Raw genomic sequence first — 13,707 nt, forward strand, 5'->3', positions numbered from 1 at the left:
ATTTCTTGTGTCTTCTACTATGTAGAGAGACCAAAGCCTTCTGATGGCTTGCTAATGTTATATATCTAGTAGTAGCCTCATTGTGATGCCTCAGTGGACTCCAGTTCATTCCATTTAAGTGACAGTTCAAATAAACAGAGTTTGCTAAATAATGTCATGACCAAGACTTTACAGCTGGTTCAGTTGCAACCAAATTTCACACTATCAAGGTTAAATTTTAGGTTTTCTTACCTTATCAGTTTATCCACAGAGATACATTCATTTAAAGTTGAAGAAGTGCACTTCACCATGTTAATAAAATACATAACCCATTAAAAAGTATTTTAACATGCTCACACAAAAATACAACAGTATCTAAATCATCCTTTTAAAAAGTCAGTAATTCTGCTTTGTTTTCTGTCAGAAATGCTGCTTTGTGAATTGGAGTCTTTATAGCACATAGCGAATCCATTTTTCTGGCACTATTTCATTGTCGTGGACACACAGGAGAAGAGTCTGTCATCATTGATCTGATTATTTGTCTCTTGTCTGTTTTTTTCGGTTGGCTCTCTCTGCTGCACTTAGCACTTCAGTTTGAATACTCTTTGGCGTTCTTTAAATAAAATCTGTAAAATCGTCACTGTCCATAAACAACACCACTGGGTTCAGTAATTTTTGTTTCAACTCATTTTCACTGCCACACACATTATTAAATAACACATTATTAAAGAAAAGGAGTACTTGTGGTGCTTTAGAGACTAACAAATTTATTTGAGCATAAGCTTTCATGAGCTACAGCTCACTTCATCGGATGCCTCCATCTGTTTGCATTTGGAAAGGAAGATGTCTGTCTGTATCTGTACAAGTTTTTTCATGAAGTTGATAGATTTCCACTCCATACTGCTAAATTCCGTGCCTTGCATAATGACAGGTTTCAGAGTAGCAGCCATGTTAGTCTGTATTCACAAAAAGAAAAGGAGTACTTGTGGCACCTTAGATGAAGTGAGCTGTAGCTCACGAAAGCTTATGCTCAAATAAATGTGTTAGTCTCTAAGGTGCCGCAAATACGCCTTTTCTTTTTGCGAATACAGACTGACACGGCTGCTACTCTGAAATCTGACATTATTAAAGGAGTACTTCAAGGTGTATCTTTTCAAAGGGTGCCATGCATAAGGCAGCATGCAGATTGTTAGGAAAGTCCAACTTTGATAGTGATTTTCAAGATATGTTGTTTGTGTGACCAAACGTTGACTAGAAATATATGGGTCCCAAGTGTTCAACTTGCCCAGCCGTCAGGTAGAAACACCTTTATTCCCCTTCCCCAAGTGGCCTAAAATACCCCTCCCCACCAGTCTAACCTCTTTTGGAGCTGGATGGCCCCGCAACTTCTTCCTGATATTCAGGAGGTGGTAAGTAGCCACAACCCTTGATATAAATGGTCTTCTAGGGGGCTGCTCTGGGTGGTTCCTCTCCCTCACCTATCCTAGAAACATTTTGTGGGTTGACAGTTGCTTGTGACGACCTTTCCACAATCCTGCAGCGGCTAGATCATGAATTATTCCTGCAGCCAGTGCTAGCACTAGACAACAGGACTGAGGTGCCCATAAGGCCTTGTCAGAGCCTCTAAGGAAACCAGAGGCATTTTCTAGCTGCAGCTTACGGGCTCATACTCTTGCTATATATTTCCAACCCAGAGCCAGTGTGTCAGAACTGACAGTGAGAATGGGAGTGTTTGCTCATGCTCAGGCAGGATGGACAGGTTACTTCTAGCTCACCCAGAAGACTTTTCTGGGTACGGCAAAAAACAAGTCTGTTCGCTCAGAGAAACAGTGGGGGGCAGTCAATTGGAACTACTTGAATATTGGATGAGAAGTGGGCCATAATATTTACATATTGTAGTGGTTATGCAGTAGGTATGGATTTGAAAGGGTATGATGTAATCCTGTTTTTTTTGTGTTCTGCGCCTTTAAAAGTAGGGGAGTCTCCCTGCCTGCGACAGGGATGGTTGTGAGACAGCCATAATTGTGTGTTTCAGGACAGACTCGGTACGTAACAGAGTCAGCAACAGTTGCTCACTCTCTCATGGAAATCTGTATATGTACTTTTGTTGTTTGTTTCTTAATTGGAAATAAAACACATTCAGACTGAAGGTACATGTTTTACTCTTTGCATATGGGGGAATACAGACTGCAGAAAGATTCAGGTTGAAGTTATTTCAATGGCATAGGCAGAATGCTCTTCATTTATTATTATATAATTTTGCCAGCTACCTTTCAATACTTAGTTACATCTATGAATAGAGATTTGAAAGATTAGCACCGTTTCTAATTTAGGGAGCAGATGAATAAGAGAACACATCATAGAGGAATATAAATTAATAAATGGTACAATATAGAGATCAGTTGGATGCTCCTATTTATCCTTTTCATAACACCAGAGCAAGGGGAACCTTGCAAAACTCACAAATAACCTGTGGTGCCCATTCCCACAGATGTTGTTGAGACAAAATGCTTATTATGAGTTAGAAAGGGACTGGACATTTATGTGAATACTATGAATGTCATCCATTGTTATACTAGATAGGATAAACATATGCGGATAGCAATCCTCATGCTTCAGGGCACAAGCCAATATCTCACTGCCTGGAATTAGGAAGGATCTTTTCCCACAAGCGTACTATTGCAAAATTGTACTATATGGGGGTTTTACACGGGGAAAATTTTTCTACAATATTTTTTGTCTGAATTTGTTGATTCAGCAAAATTGAATCATTTTGTGGAGAAGGTTCAATCTGGCTGAATTTCTGATGGGTCTATTGGAAACCTGACCGTTTTCCTAGATGCTTACCTGTCAAGCTCCCTGGGAGCTTGGACCACCAGGGTCCATGACTTTGTGGCAGCTCAGCTCTCCATCCAGACTGCCTCGGGGTCATGAATCCCAGTGCTTGCAGGGTCTATGGCCCTAGGATAGTCCACCAGGAGACTGCCACAGACAGGGCAACCTTAGTGCTTCCAGTGTGACTCTGGGGCAGCCCCACAGGAGGACAGCCCTGGGGCTGTATTCTCTTTTGTGGAGAATGATTAAGTTTTTGGTTTTCATTCAGAATGAATCCAAATTTTGAAATATCAAACTCTTCCACAAAACAGAACCTCTTTCCTCATCCAGTTCAATTTTACAATGCCCCCATAAACTTCAGGTACTGGCCACTGTTGAAAATAGAATCCAGTGTGCCATTTCCTATAGTGCTGTGTTCCCTTGTGAAAGGGTGAAGATTTCACTTCTGGAAGAAAGAATCTCGGTACCATTCAGTCCCTGCTGCCTCTGAGGGGACTCCGTCAAGACAAAGTTGCTGTTGGGGAATGTTGTATCCGCCACAGCTTTCAGAATTCATCCTTGTACCAGCGTGAGGGCAAGCACATGGACACAGGAGCTATTCAGGAGCTGCTGAGGGCTAGCTTCAGGACTGCTTCAGTTTGGACCCTGGTTCCAATAGCCACTATGGTGGCAAACAATTGTAGTTCATGTGCAGAGGGCAGGGGGACTACCATTTCCTTCCCTTTGGCAGTGAGGGCACTGCTGCTGAGGCAGAGAGCAGTGATTCCAGATGGAGTGCATGGGAGGGTGAAGCTGTCAGGAGCAAAACTCAAAGGAAGAGCTCTGGTGGCTGGCGGCCTACAAGGTTGGCAGGTGGGAATGAAGGTGGGAACAATTATGATTTTTTCAGAAAATTCACTGAGATAAACTTAAAGGCAAAGGGAGACAAAAATCAAAGAAGAGCTTGTAACATTCACCAGACCTCTTGTGGAAGTTCTAATACATTTAGAGACCCCCCTCTAATAAGATTATACTAAATTGGTGTGCAAAAAGTTAAGTCTTGTCTGCTAGCCTTGATGAAGTTTAGTATGTAGAATAAGTCTGACATTTTTGGATTTATTTAATTTTGAGTTATGAGTGGACCATCCCTCCTCCCAGAACAAAAGATAACACAACCCCAACCAGTCCAATTTTCCAGAAGTGCTTAATAAATGTGGTAATTTTCTGATTAGGAATTTTTTGAGTTGCTGCTTAGAGTGGCTTTTTGTGTTTATATCCTTATGCTACATGGTGTCAGGAATGAGTGAATCCCTTTTTCTAAAGGAATAAAGGAAAGAAAAGAGACCCCTCCATCCAGACTAACAGAGTGGTGAGTGAGTGGGGAAAGCAGAAAATAATAATAATAATAATATGTAATACAAGGACAAACGACTCCTGTACTAGGGTTGCCAGCAATACAAGGACTATACCAAGCAGAGAAACTGGAAAGCATTAATGGCAAAAAACAAAAGAAACAAAAAACAACCCTGTCATAAATATAAAGGGAAGGGTAATCACCTTTAAAATCCCTCCTGGCCAGAGGAAAAATCCTTTCACCTGTAAAGGGTTAAGAAGCTAAAGGTAACCTCGCTGGCACCAGTACAATGACCAATGAGGAGACAAAATACTTTCAAAAGCTGGGAGGAGGGAGAAAAACAGAGGGTCTGTGTCTGTCGGTGTGATGCTTTGGCCGGGGACAGAACAGGAATGGAGTCTTAGAACTTAGTAAGTAATCTAGCTCGGTATGTGTTAGATTATGATTTCTTTAAATGGCTGAGAAAATAGCTGTGCTGAATAGAATGAATATTCCTGTCTGTGTGTCTTTTTTGTAACTTAAAGTTTTTGCCTAGAGGGATTCTCTATGTTTTGAATCTAATTACCCTGTAAGGTATTTACTATCTTGATTTTACAGAGGTGATTCTTTTTTACTTCTCTTAAAAGTCTTCTTGTAAGAAAACTGAATGCTTTTTCATTGTTCTAAGATTCAAGGGTTTGGGTCTGTGGTCACCTATGCAAATTGATGAGGATTTTTACCAAACCTTCCCCAGGAAGTGGGGTGCAAGGGTTGGGAGGATTTTGGGGGGAAAGACGTTTCCAAACTATGTTTTTTCAGGAACCCAGATAAAGTTTGTTGGTGGCAGTGGAAGTCCAAGGGCAAAGGGTAAAATAGTTTGTACCTTGGGGAAGTTTTAACCTAAGCTGGTAAAAGTAAGCTTAGGAGGTTTTCATGCAGGTCCCCACATCTGTACCCTAGAGTTCAGAGTGGGGAAGAAACCTTGACAAACCCAAAACCCACATCCAACAACAACCACAACAACACAAGTTGTACTGAAGTTGTAGCCACACGTTTTCACAGGCCTAGGAAAGCCGCCAGGAGAGTACAAAATAAAACTGGTTCCATCATTGACTCCCTTTGCTCTCACAGCCCATGTCATATCCCTATATCTTTGCTAGGGAAAGTCAAAGAAAAATTAAAGAGAATGGAAGATATGGGGATTATTTCCCAGATAGGAGACTGGTGTGCAGGGATGGTTGTAATACGAAAGCACAATGGCAAAATGCAAATGTGGATCTTGCACAACTTAATAAAAGCATGTTGACAAATTGGAGGATTGGGCCAAAAGAAATCTGATGAGGTTCAATAAGGATAAGTGTAGGGTCCTGCACTTAGGACGGAAGAACCCAATGCACAGCTACCGACTAGGGACCGAATGGCTAGGCAGCAGTTCTGCGGAAAAGGACCTAGGGGTGACAGTGGACGAGAAGCTGGATATGAGTCAGCAGTGTGCCCTTGTTGCCAAGAAGGCCAATGGCATTTTGGGATGTATAAGTAGGGGCATAGCGAGCAGATCGAGGGACGTGATCGTCCCCCTCTATTCGGCATTGGTGAGGCCTCATCTGGAGTACTGTGTCCAGTTTTGGGCCCCACACTACAAGAAGGATGTGGATAAATTGGAGAGAGTCCAGCGAAGGGCAACAAAAATGATTAGGGGTCTGGAACACATGACTTATGAGGAGAGGCTGAGGGAACTGGGATTGTTTAGACTGCAGAAGAGAAGAATGAGGGGGGATTTGATAGCTGCTTTCAACTACCTGAGAGGTGGTTCCAGAGAGGATGGTTCTAGACTATTCTCAGTGGTAGAAGAGGACAGGACAAGGAGTAATGGTCTCAAGTTGCAGTGGGGGAGGTTTAGGTTGGATATTAGGAAAAACTTTTTCACTAGGAGGGTGGTGAAACACTGGAATGCGTTACCTAGGGAGGTGGTAGAATCTCCTTCCTTAGAAGTTTTTAAGGTCAGGCTTGACAAAGCCCTGGCTTGAGGTCCCTTCCAACCCTGATATTCTATGATTCTATGTACAGAGAAAGACATGCTTCCTACAGTTGACCAGACATTAACTCAGTTATCAGAAGCCAAAATCTTCTCAAAGTTAGATGCTATAGCATGCTTCTGGCAAATTCCCCAGGCAAAAGAATCAATACCATTAACTACATTCATCACCCCGTTTGGAAGGTACTGTTTTAATCATCTTCCATTTGGCATGTCTTCAGCACCAGAACATTTCCAAAAGAGAATCACTCAGATCATATCAGGTTTGCCTGGCATCCTTTGCTATGTAGATGATGTGTTGGTATATAGGAGAGAGAAAAATGATTACATGCAGTTTTGACATGCGTCCAACAAGCTGGCCTCACTCTGAATGAGAAATGTGAATTTGGAAAGGAGCAGATAAAATTTGTCAGACACATAATTAGCAAACAGGTACTTCAGCCGGATTCAGGCATACTGAACCCAAAAATGTTTCTAGGCATGACAAATCATTTTGCAAGATTCTTTCCAAGAAATCTTAAGATATTTCTTTAACGGTCACAATATGTGGATCTGGGCTAGCCCACAACAAAACACATTTAATAACATAAAAGAACTACTGACATCTCCATCTATTTTGGGACAATATTTGGTAAACTATTCAACAATGATAGCAGTGGACGTATTTTTACATGGTTCAGGAGCAGTACTCACACAAAAGCAGGCCTGTTGCGTTCATATCGAGAAGCCTCACAGAAACCAGGCAGCTATATTCTTGAGTGGAAAAGAAAGTTGTAGCAGTCACTTGCACCTATGAATGGTTCACTGCATGTCTGTCTGACTGGAATTTTAATATAGGAACAAGCCCTTAGTGGCATTATTGGATTCAAAAGCTGGATGATCTTCCACCTAGGATTCAAAGATTTCAGCTGCATCTGATGAAATGTCCTTCAACACTGAGTGTACTAGGGAGAGCACTCAAAGCAGCAGACACTCTATCTAGACCCCCAATAGTTCAGCTACGAATGGAAGAAGAAAAGGCTTTAGAGAAAGATGTCCATCTATGTTTACTTTGTTGTTGCAGCAATTCCAGCATGAATTGACAGCTGACTTCAGCAAATTAGAAATGAGCAACTAAAGGATGACACTTGCCAGAAACTGACTCAACTCTGCCAAAGAGGGTGGGGTTGAAGGAGTCAACTTCCAAGAAACCTATTGGTAGGACCAAAATGACATTCAAATGAGTGATGGCTTGCTTCTGAAAGGACCGCACATTCTTGGTAGTGTAAAACCACAGATTTGTTTTTCTAGAAAGGACACACATACATTATGTAGTTAGTTACTGCTCCAGATGTATTGAATTGGCTCTACTTACACAGACTTAATCAGCACAAGTCATACAGAAACTAAATAAAATATTTGCAAGACATGGAGTTCCTGTAGTTATATCTGATAATGAACCTCAATTTACCTCTGAAATATTCCTAGCATTTTCATAGGACTTTGATTTTGAACATTGTACTAGTAGACCACATTACCTACAGAGCAACAGGGAGGCAGAGAGAGCAGTGAAAACTTTAAAAAGACTTCTACAAAAATCAGTGGACCCCGATAAAGTACCCCTGGCATATCCGTCAATTCAGCTTGTGTCCAGACCATGTCCAGCAGAATTCTGACAGGAAGATGACTAAGGACACTTTGATATGTGGGGCCAATACAGCGTAAACCTAAATGGCCTGATCTGAAGGAATTTTGAAAACAGGATGCTGAAATAAAAATCCTGCCACAACAAAACTTTAGTGTTCCACACAGAAACAAAAGCACTACCTGAACTGAGACCAGGGAACAAAGTTTGGCTCAAGAGTGCCCAGACATTTGGAACTGTTCAGAAGTTGGTGGAAACTCCCAGATCCTACCTAGTGGAGATTCCAAGAGGATTTCTTTGGAGGAATTGGGTTCATCTTCAATATTTTCCAAACACAATGAAGAGAGGATCTGGGACCTGCAGGTACTCTATCAGGAAGCGAGCCCCCTCTGTGGGGAACTCCATGCACAAACTCAAGAGAAGTGATAACGTGGTGTGGAAGACAGATCAGATTCCCCTCAAAGACTTTGTCTTTAGAATGCTGTTCAAGACTATTTAAATGCAACTGATGAAGGGACATAGTAGTGTAAATAATGTTAAAGAATTTGAAGTTTATTTTGAATTGTTGTGTGTATATCCATTGGTGTACAATTAAGCTTTAATCTTTTAATATAAAGAAAGGGAGGTGTGGAGTGGTTATAGAGTTCCTAGTCCTTCGCAATTACCAGAGAAGAGACAGATGTGTTGCAGTGAGGAGCTTAATAAAAATAGGAACGTCTTAGTTAGGAAGTGCCCTAGTTCCTGCTTACAGCATGGGTTTTTGTGTTTCTGTCCTCGCACTACATACTGGACCCAGGACAGACCCCTGTAGAACCCTGCCAGATAAGCCCTCCCAGTTTGACAGAGAACCATTGATAGCTACTCTTTGAGATAGTCTTCCAACCTGTTTTATACTCACCTTATAGTTATTTCACCTTGACCATATTTCCCTATTTTGGTTATGAGAATATCACATGGGACTGTGTCAAAAGCCTTACTAAAATCAAGATACATCATGTCTGCAACTTCCTCCCTATCCATTAGCCCAGTAATCTTATCAAAGAAGGAAATTAGATAGGTTTGCCATGATTTGTTCTTGATAAATCCATGGGGACTATTCTTTATAACCCTATTAAGCTCTAGATGCTTACAAATTAATTTTTTAATAATTTGTTCCAATATCTTTCTAGATCTGGAAGTGAGATCGACTGGCCTATAGTTCCCTGGTTCCTTTTTGTTCCCTATTTTAGAGGTAGGTACTATGTTTTGCCTTCTCCAGTTCTCTGGGACCTCACCCATAAGTCCCCAAAGATAATCACTAGCTGTTCTGAGATTGCTTCAGCTAGTTCCTTTTGTACCCTAGAGTGAATTTCATCAGGTCCTGCTGACTTGCCTACATCTGACTTATATAAATATTCTTTAACCTGTTCTTTCTCTATTTTGGCTTGTATTCTTTCTCCCTTGTTGCTGTTAATAATTGTGTTAAGTATCTGGTCACAATTTACTTTTTTAGGGAAGACTGAAGCAAAATAGGCATTAAATACAGCAGCCTTCTTAATGTCATCCGTTATTAGCTCTCCTTTCCCTCTAAGTAGAGGACCTACATTTTTCTTTGAATAGAACTTCTCCTTATTTCCTTTCATGTCCCTTGTCCGGTGTAACTCCTTTTGTGCCTTAGCCTTTCTGATTTTGTCCCTATATGCTTGTTATATTCTTTTGTACTCTTCCTTAGCATTTTGTCTATGTTTCTACTTTATGTGGGATAGTTTGCTGTTGTACCTTTAATATTGTCTCCTTGAGAAGCTGCCAGCAATTCTGAACTCCTTTATCCCATAGATTTTCTTCTCATTGGACCTTACCTACCAGTTCTCTAAGTTTCTGCTTTTTTGAAGTCCATTGTCTTTGTTCTGGTGCTTTCTCTCCTTCTTTTCTTTAGGATCAAGAATTTTATCATTTCATGATTACTTTCACCCAAATTGCCTTCAACCTTCAGATTCTCAGTGCATTCCTTTCTATTAAGCGTAAAATGGCAGTCCTTCTGGTTACCTCCTGCACCTTCTGAAACCAGAAGTTGTTCCCAGTACATTATCAAAACTTATTGGGCATTTTGTGTTTTGCCATATTATTTTTCCTACAGATACCTGTGTAGTTTGAGTCCCCCATTACTACCAGGTATTGTGTTTTGGTTATTTTTGTTTTCTCTTCTAGAAATGCCTCATCCTCCATCCCCTCTTGTTTTGGTGGTCTACAGTAGTCTACTACCATGACATTGCACCTCCCCCCCCACTTTTTACTTTGAAAAGCACTCTGGCATCATTTATAATCAAAGGGGTTGTATAAATATAAAATCTTATTCATTATTTATATGCTATGCACCCATAATTGGAAGGATAGGGCCCTTTTTTGCTGTATTGTCCCTTCCCCGCCAATCACTAAACCTACAAAGGAAATCTTTCCAGTTCCCACACCTAATGAGAGAAAGGAGATGGGACTTACTTAATTTTTGGAAGTCATGGAAGGGTGGGGCTCTGAGTCAGTTTATAAAACACCTGCTCATTCACTTCTACCTGTTTAAAGAGTATAAACCTGCTTTGGGAGTCACTGTCAGCTCTGCGACCTATGCTCAAGGGCCACCTTTAGCCTCTGACTTGAATGCATCAAAGATCACAATGGGGTCATCTACCAGTTCGTACCAGGTAAGAAAGAACAAAATAAGAGTATTTGAGATTCAGATGTGCACGCAGCTGCTGCAGTTTGTGCTGCTTTCAGAGTTTTGCTTTAACTACAGAAGCAATCGATGGTAGGCAGACCTACTATTCTCTAGCTACAGCTGTGAGAAACCTTTGTCCTACCATGCCATCTTTCATAGCAACGAAGGCACTTGGATGGGTTTTGTGTTTGCTCTATACCTCCAGCTTGATCAATTAATACAGTAGCTCTATGTCAAATAGATAGTCAGATGACGTGGTGATGGGAACAGTTTAAGAAATTATGTAATCAAAAATGACCCTGTTTTTCATGCATTTCATTTTCATGTTTTTCATTATCATGTGGTGATATACAGGGGGAACTGTGGGAAAGGTTAAAACACTTAAGGGGTTAATAAATGCCTCTAAATTTGGGGGTCCACATGTGACCCTGCAATAATGATTTATACCAACAACTGAAACTGAAAAGATGTTTCCTTTTAAATGTTGCCACTGTCTCCTCTTGCTTCCTTTAAAAAGGAAGCAAGCAAAGAAATCCATTGTGAAAGGTAAATAGAAATCAGATGAATCAGTGCACAAGTACGGTGCAAAAAATTGATCTTATGCAAAAAGTACCAGGAGAACAAACCAGGTTAGGTTTCTGTGTGTTTTTAGTGGGGGTGGAGGGTGGGATTGAATTTGCTCATCACCAAAAAGTTGAACAACTAATTAGTGATAGCAGCATTCCCTGCTTCATAGGTGAAATGTCCTTTTGTTTCTGCTTTGAATCCCTTCCTCTATCCTTTATTCACTGTGAAGTTCCTTTGTGTGTGTGTGTGTGGATTGGAGCATGGAACTTTTATTATTTTCTATCGTAATTCCTTTAAAAGTAAATTCATTTACGGAACACCCTACCCTCCACCCCCCCATGCTTGTGGACAGGTGCCATGTTTCTCTGATCCCTACCCAAGATAAGAGTTTTCCCAAGTCAGCCTTATGTCTCACATTCCTGACAGGATTGTTAAGTGCCATTCAGTTTTCCAGTGATTTCCCTGTGTTTCCAGGATAAATATTCTTTCTGGCTTCTTCTTTGAAGAAAAAGTTGCCCAACCAAGGATACTGAGGGAGAGAATTCTAGAGATGTCAGTTTCACTTCCTGTGTTCTACAGGGGTCTGAGTCTTTGAGACCCATTTTAGTTAATATTCTGGGCCAGATCCTCAGAGGGTGTAAGTTGGCATAGCTTTATTGAAATCAATGGAGTTATGGTGATTTGAATCAGCTGAGGTTCTGGTGCAGAATGTCAACAGTATTGATGTTAGCATTTTTGGTCCTGCTACATTAGCTCCTGTTGACTGTACAATATGCAAATAGTTGCATCATGTCAGAATGTGATGGTTTCTGTGGAGATTCTCTACTTGGGTGTAGCCCACTGTTTAGTGTGTGTTACAGTTCCCCCTTCTGTGCCAATCCACAGAGAATGAGTTTTTACAGCCACTAGCATCAGAGCTTTAGATTAAAATGCTTTCAGCTTTGGAGGTCCCTGGAATTGCTGCACCTAGGTATGAACTGCCAGACATTGCAGACTCTGAAAGATATGCAATATGCTTCTTAGGAGAAGCTCAACTAAAAGAGAGGCAGCAGATTTTTCAAATAGTTGAAGTTTCCATGTGGTTTTCAGTTGTAGCTCCATATAGAGTATATTTAAAATATCACTTAAGATTTAATAAGGAATAGACATATTGTTCATTCCTATACAGACTATGCTTCTTCTGCATGGAATCCACCAGATTAGCTGTGAATGATTACATAAAACCCAAAACAAAAGGAATGCTGTTCAGTGAGTTAGTAATAGAGTCTGCTGGAATTTAATTTGTTGTTAAAGTTATGGTGGATGTGAAATGACTTCCTTTGAATTTGCACAGATCAGTGGAACTGATATCTTTATTTTATATATATTAACTGGTATTGATAAAACAAAATAAATTTATGAGCCATCATATGTCTCCATGTCATTGGATCATAAGATGTTACGTCACACCTGTCATATTGATTGGTTAATACAATTTTCTCCCCAGCTCTTTTTATTGACAATTAGTGAGTGGAATAAGTTATAATAAATAACCTCACACCTCTAAAGTGGAGCCTCCCCTAGCTCTAACAGAATAAAAAAGGGAAGAATCTGCACAGCACAGATCTACATGGCCCTAAACCTGCACAGAGAAAGAAGCTGAATATGTCACAAGGAAGAATTTCATCCAGAAACTCTTTGGTGATTAGTATTGAAATATTTAAGATGACACAATAGCAGACTCAGCTTACTCTGGATTTCATTTCTCTCTCTGTGTATGTTCATTCCATGTCTTTTGTTTGTCATTGTTCAACAGATGGAGCCCTCTCCTTGCAACTTGCTCAGCGTAAAAGTTATCAGAATGAAAAATCTGCGGAAGGCTGACCTGCGTGAGTATCTCTCCCGTTCCCAGAGCTTCTTCATAGATGTGAAAATACTGGGTGTATAACTAAGCAACATAAACACCATACAGATTACAAAAAAGAAAAGATGAATCCCTATGCTGTACCTAGATCCCAGGTGTACACTTGGAGGACATTGTATATTATAAGAGCCTTTGTCAGTGAAATTCTAAAATCCAGTTACCATATTGTACAGAAGAAGCTTTGGCAGAATGTCTTGTCCCACCGAAACCATATAGCACTGTCAGATTCAAAAGTACCTTGGAACACACCAGAGAACCAAAGTCCATACTCTGCCCTTAGGATCCATGCATGACAGGAACTTCTGTGTGTGGCTCTCCCCAGGCAGATGGTTGAAGGGTCAAGCACCCTCACAGTGCTGTCCCTCTCCACCCCCTACCCCCATTCCTCTGAAGAGCACAGAGTGGTGTCTGCAGGTCCAGGGATTCATGAGTAGAGAGGGGGGATGTTCATCTCCTGTGTACTGTGAAATACAATACAGCCAAAGGCACTATTTCCCTTTCTGTGACAAGCTCTTTGGATTGAGGAACCCCTTTTAAGGAAGATGGGGGTCAGAAGGAGAGGCACCAGCTTCAGGGTCCCTTGCTTTCTGGCTTCCAAGGAGAGACAATGTCAGGAAGCCTCGGTAGAGCTTCAGGGAGTCCAAAGCCAATGCAGAGGCACAAGGCCTTCATGTGAATAGACATGTGTCCACAGTAGATCCTAGAGGACTTATGGGTCAGACCTCCAGTATCTTCCTCAGGGGGGCAAAACCCAGCCTTTGAC

General features: G+C 40.9%; 1 protein-coding gene across 1 annotated transcript in view; it reads left to right on the forward strand.

Moving 5' to 3' along the window:
- Positions 1-10,433: 10,433 nt before the first annotated feature.
- The window catches only part of LOC140913610 (cytosolic phospholipase A2 epsilon-like), a 45,544-nt gene continuing 42,270 nt past the window's right edge, over positions 10,434-13,707 (forward strand). Inside the window, 2 exon segments of the mRNA XM_073350337.1 lie at positions 10,434-10,460; positions 12,837-12,909. Of these exon segments, the coding sequence (XP_073206438.1) occupies positions 10,434-10,460; positions 12,837-12,909 (100 nt within the window).

Source organism: Lepidochelys kempii, chromosome 6 (assembly GCF_965140285.1).
Source record: "Lepidochelys kempii isolate rLepKem1 chromosome 6, rLepKem1.hap1, whole genome shotgun sequence".
NCBI lineage: Eukaryota > Metazoa > Chordata > Testudines > Cheloniidae > Lepidochelys > Lepidochelys kempii.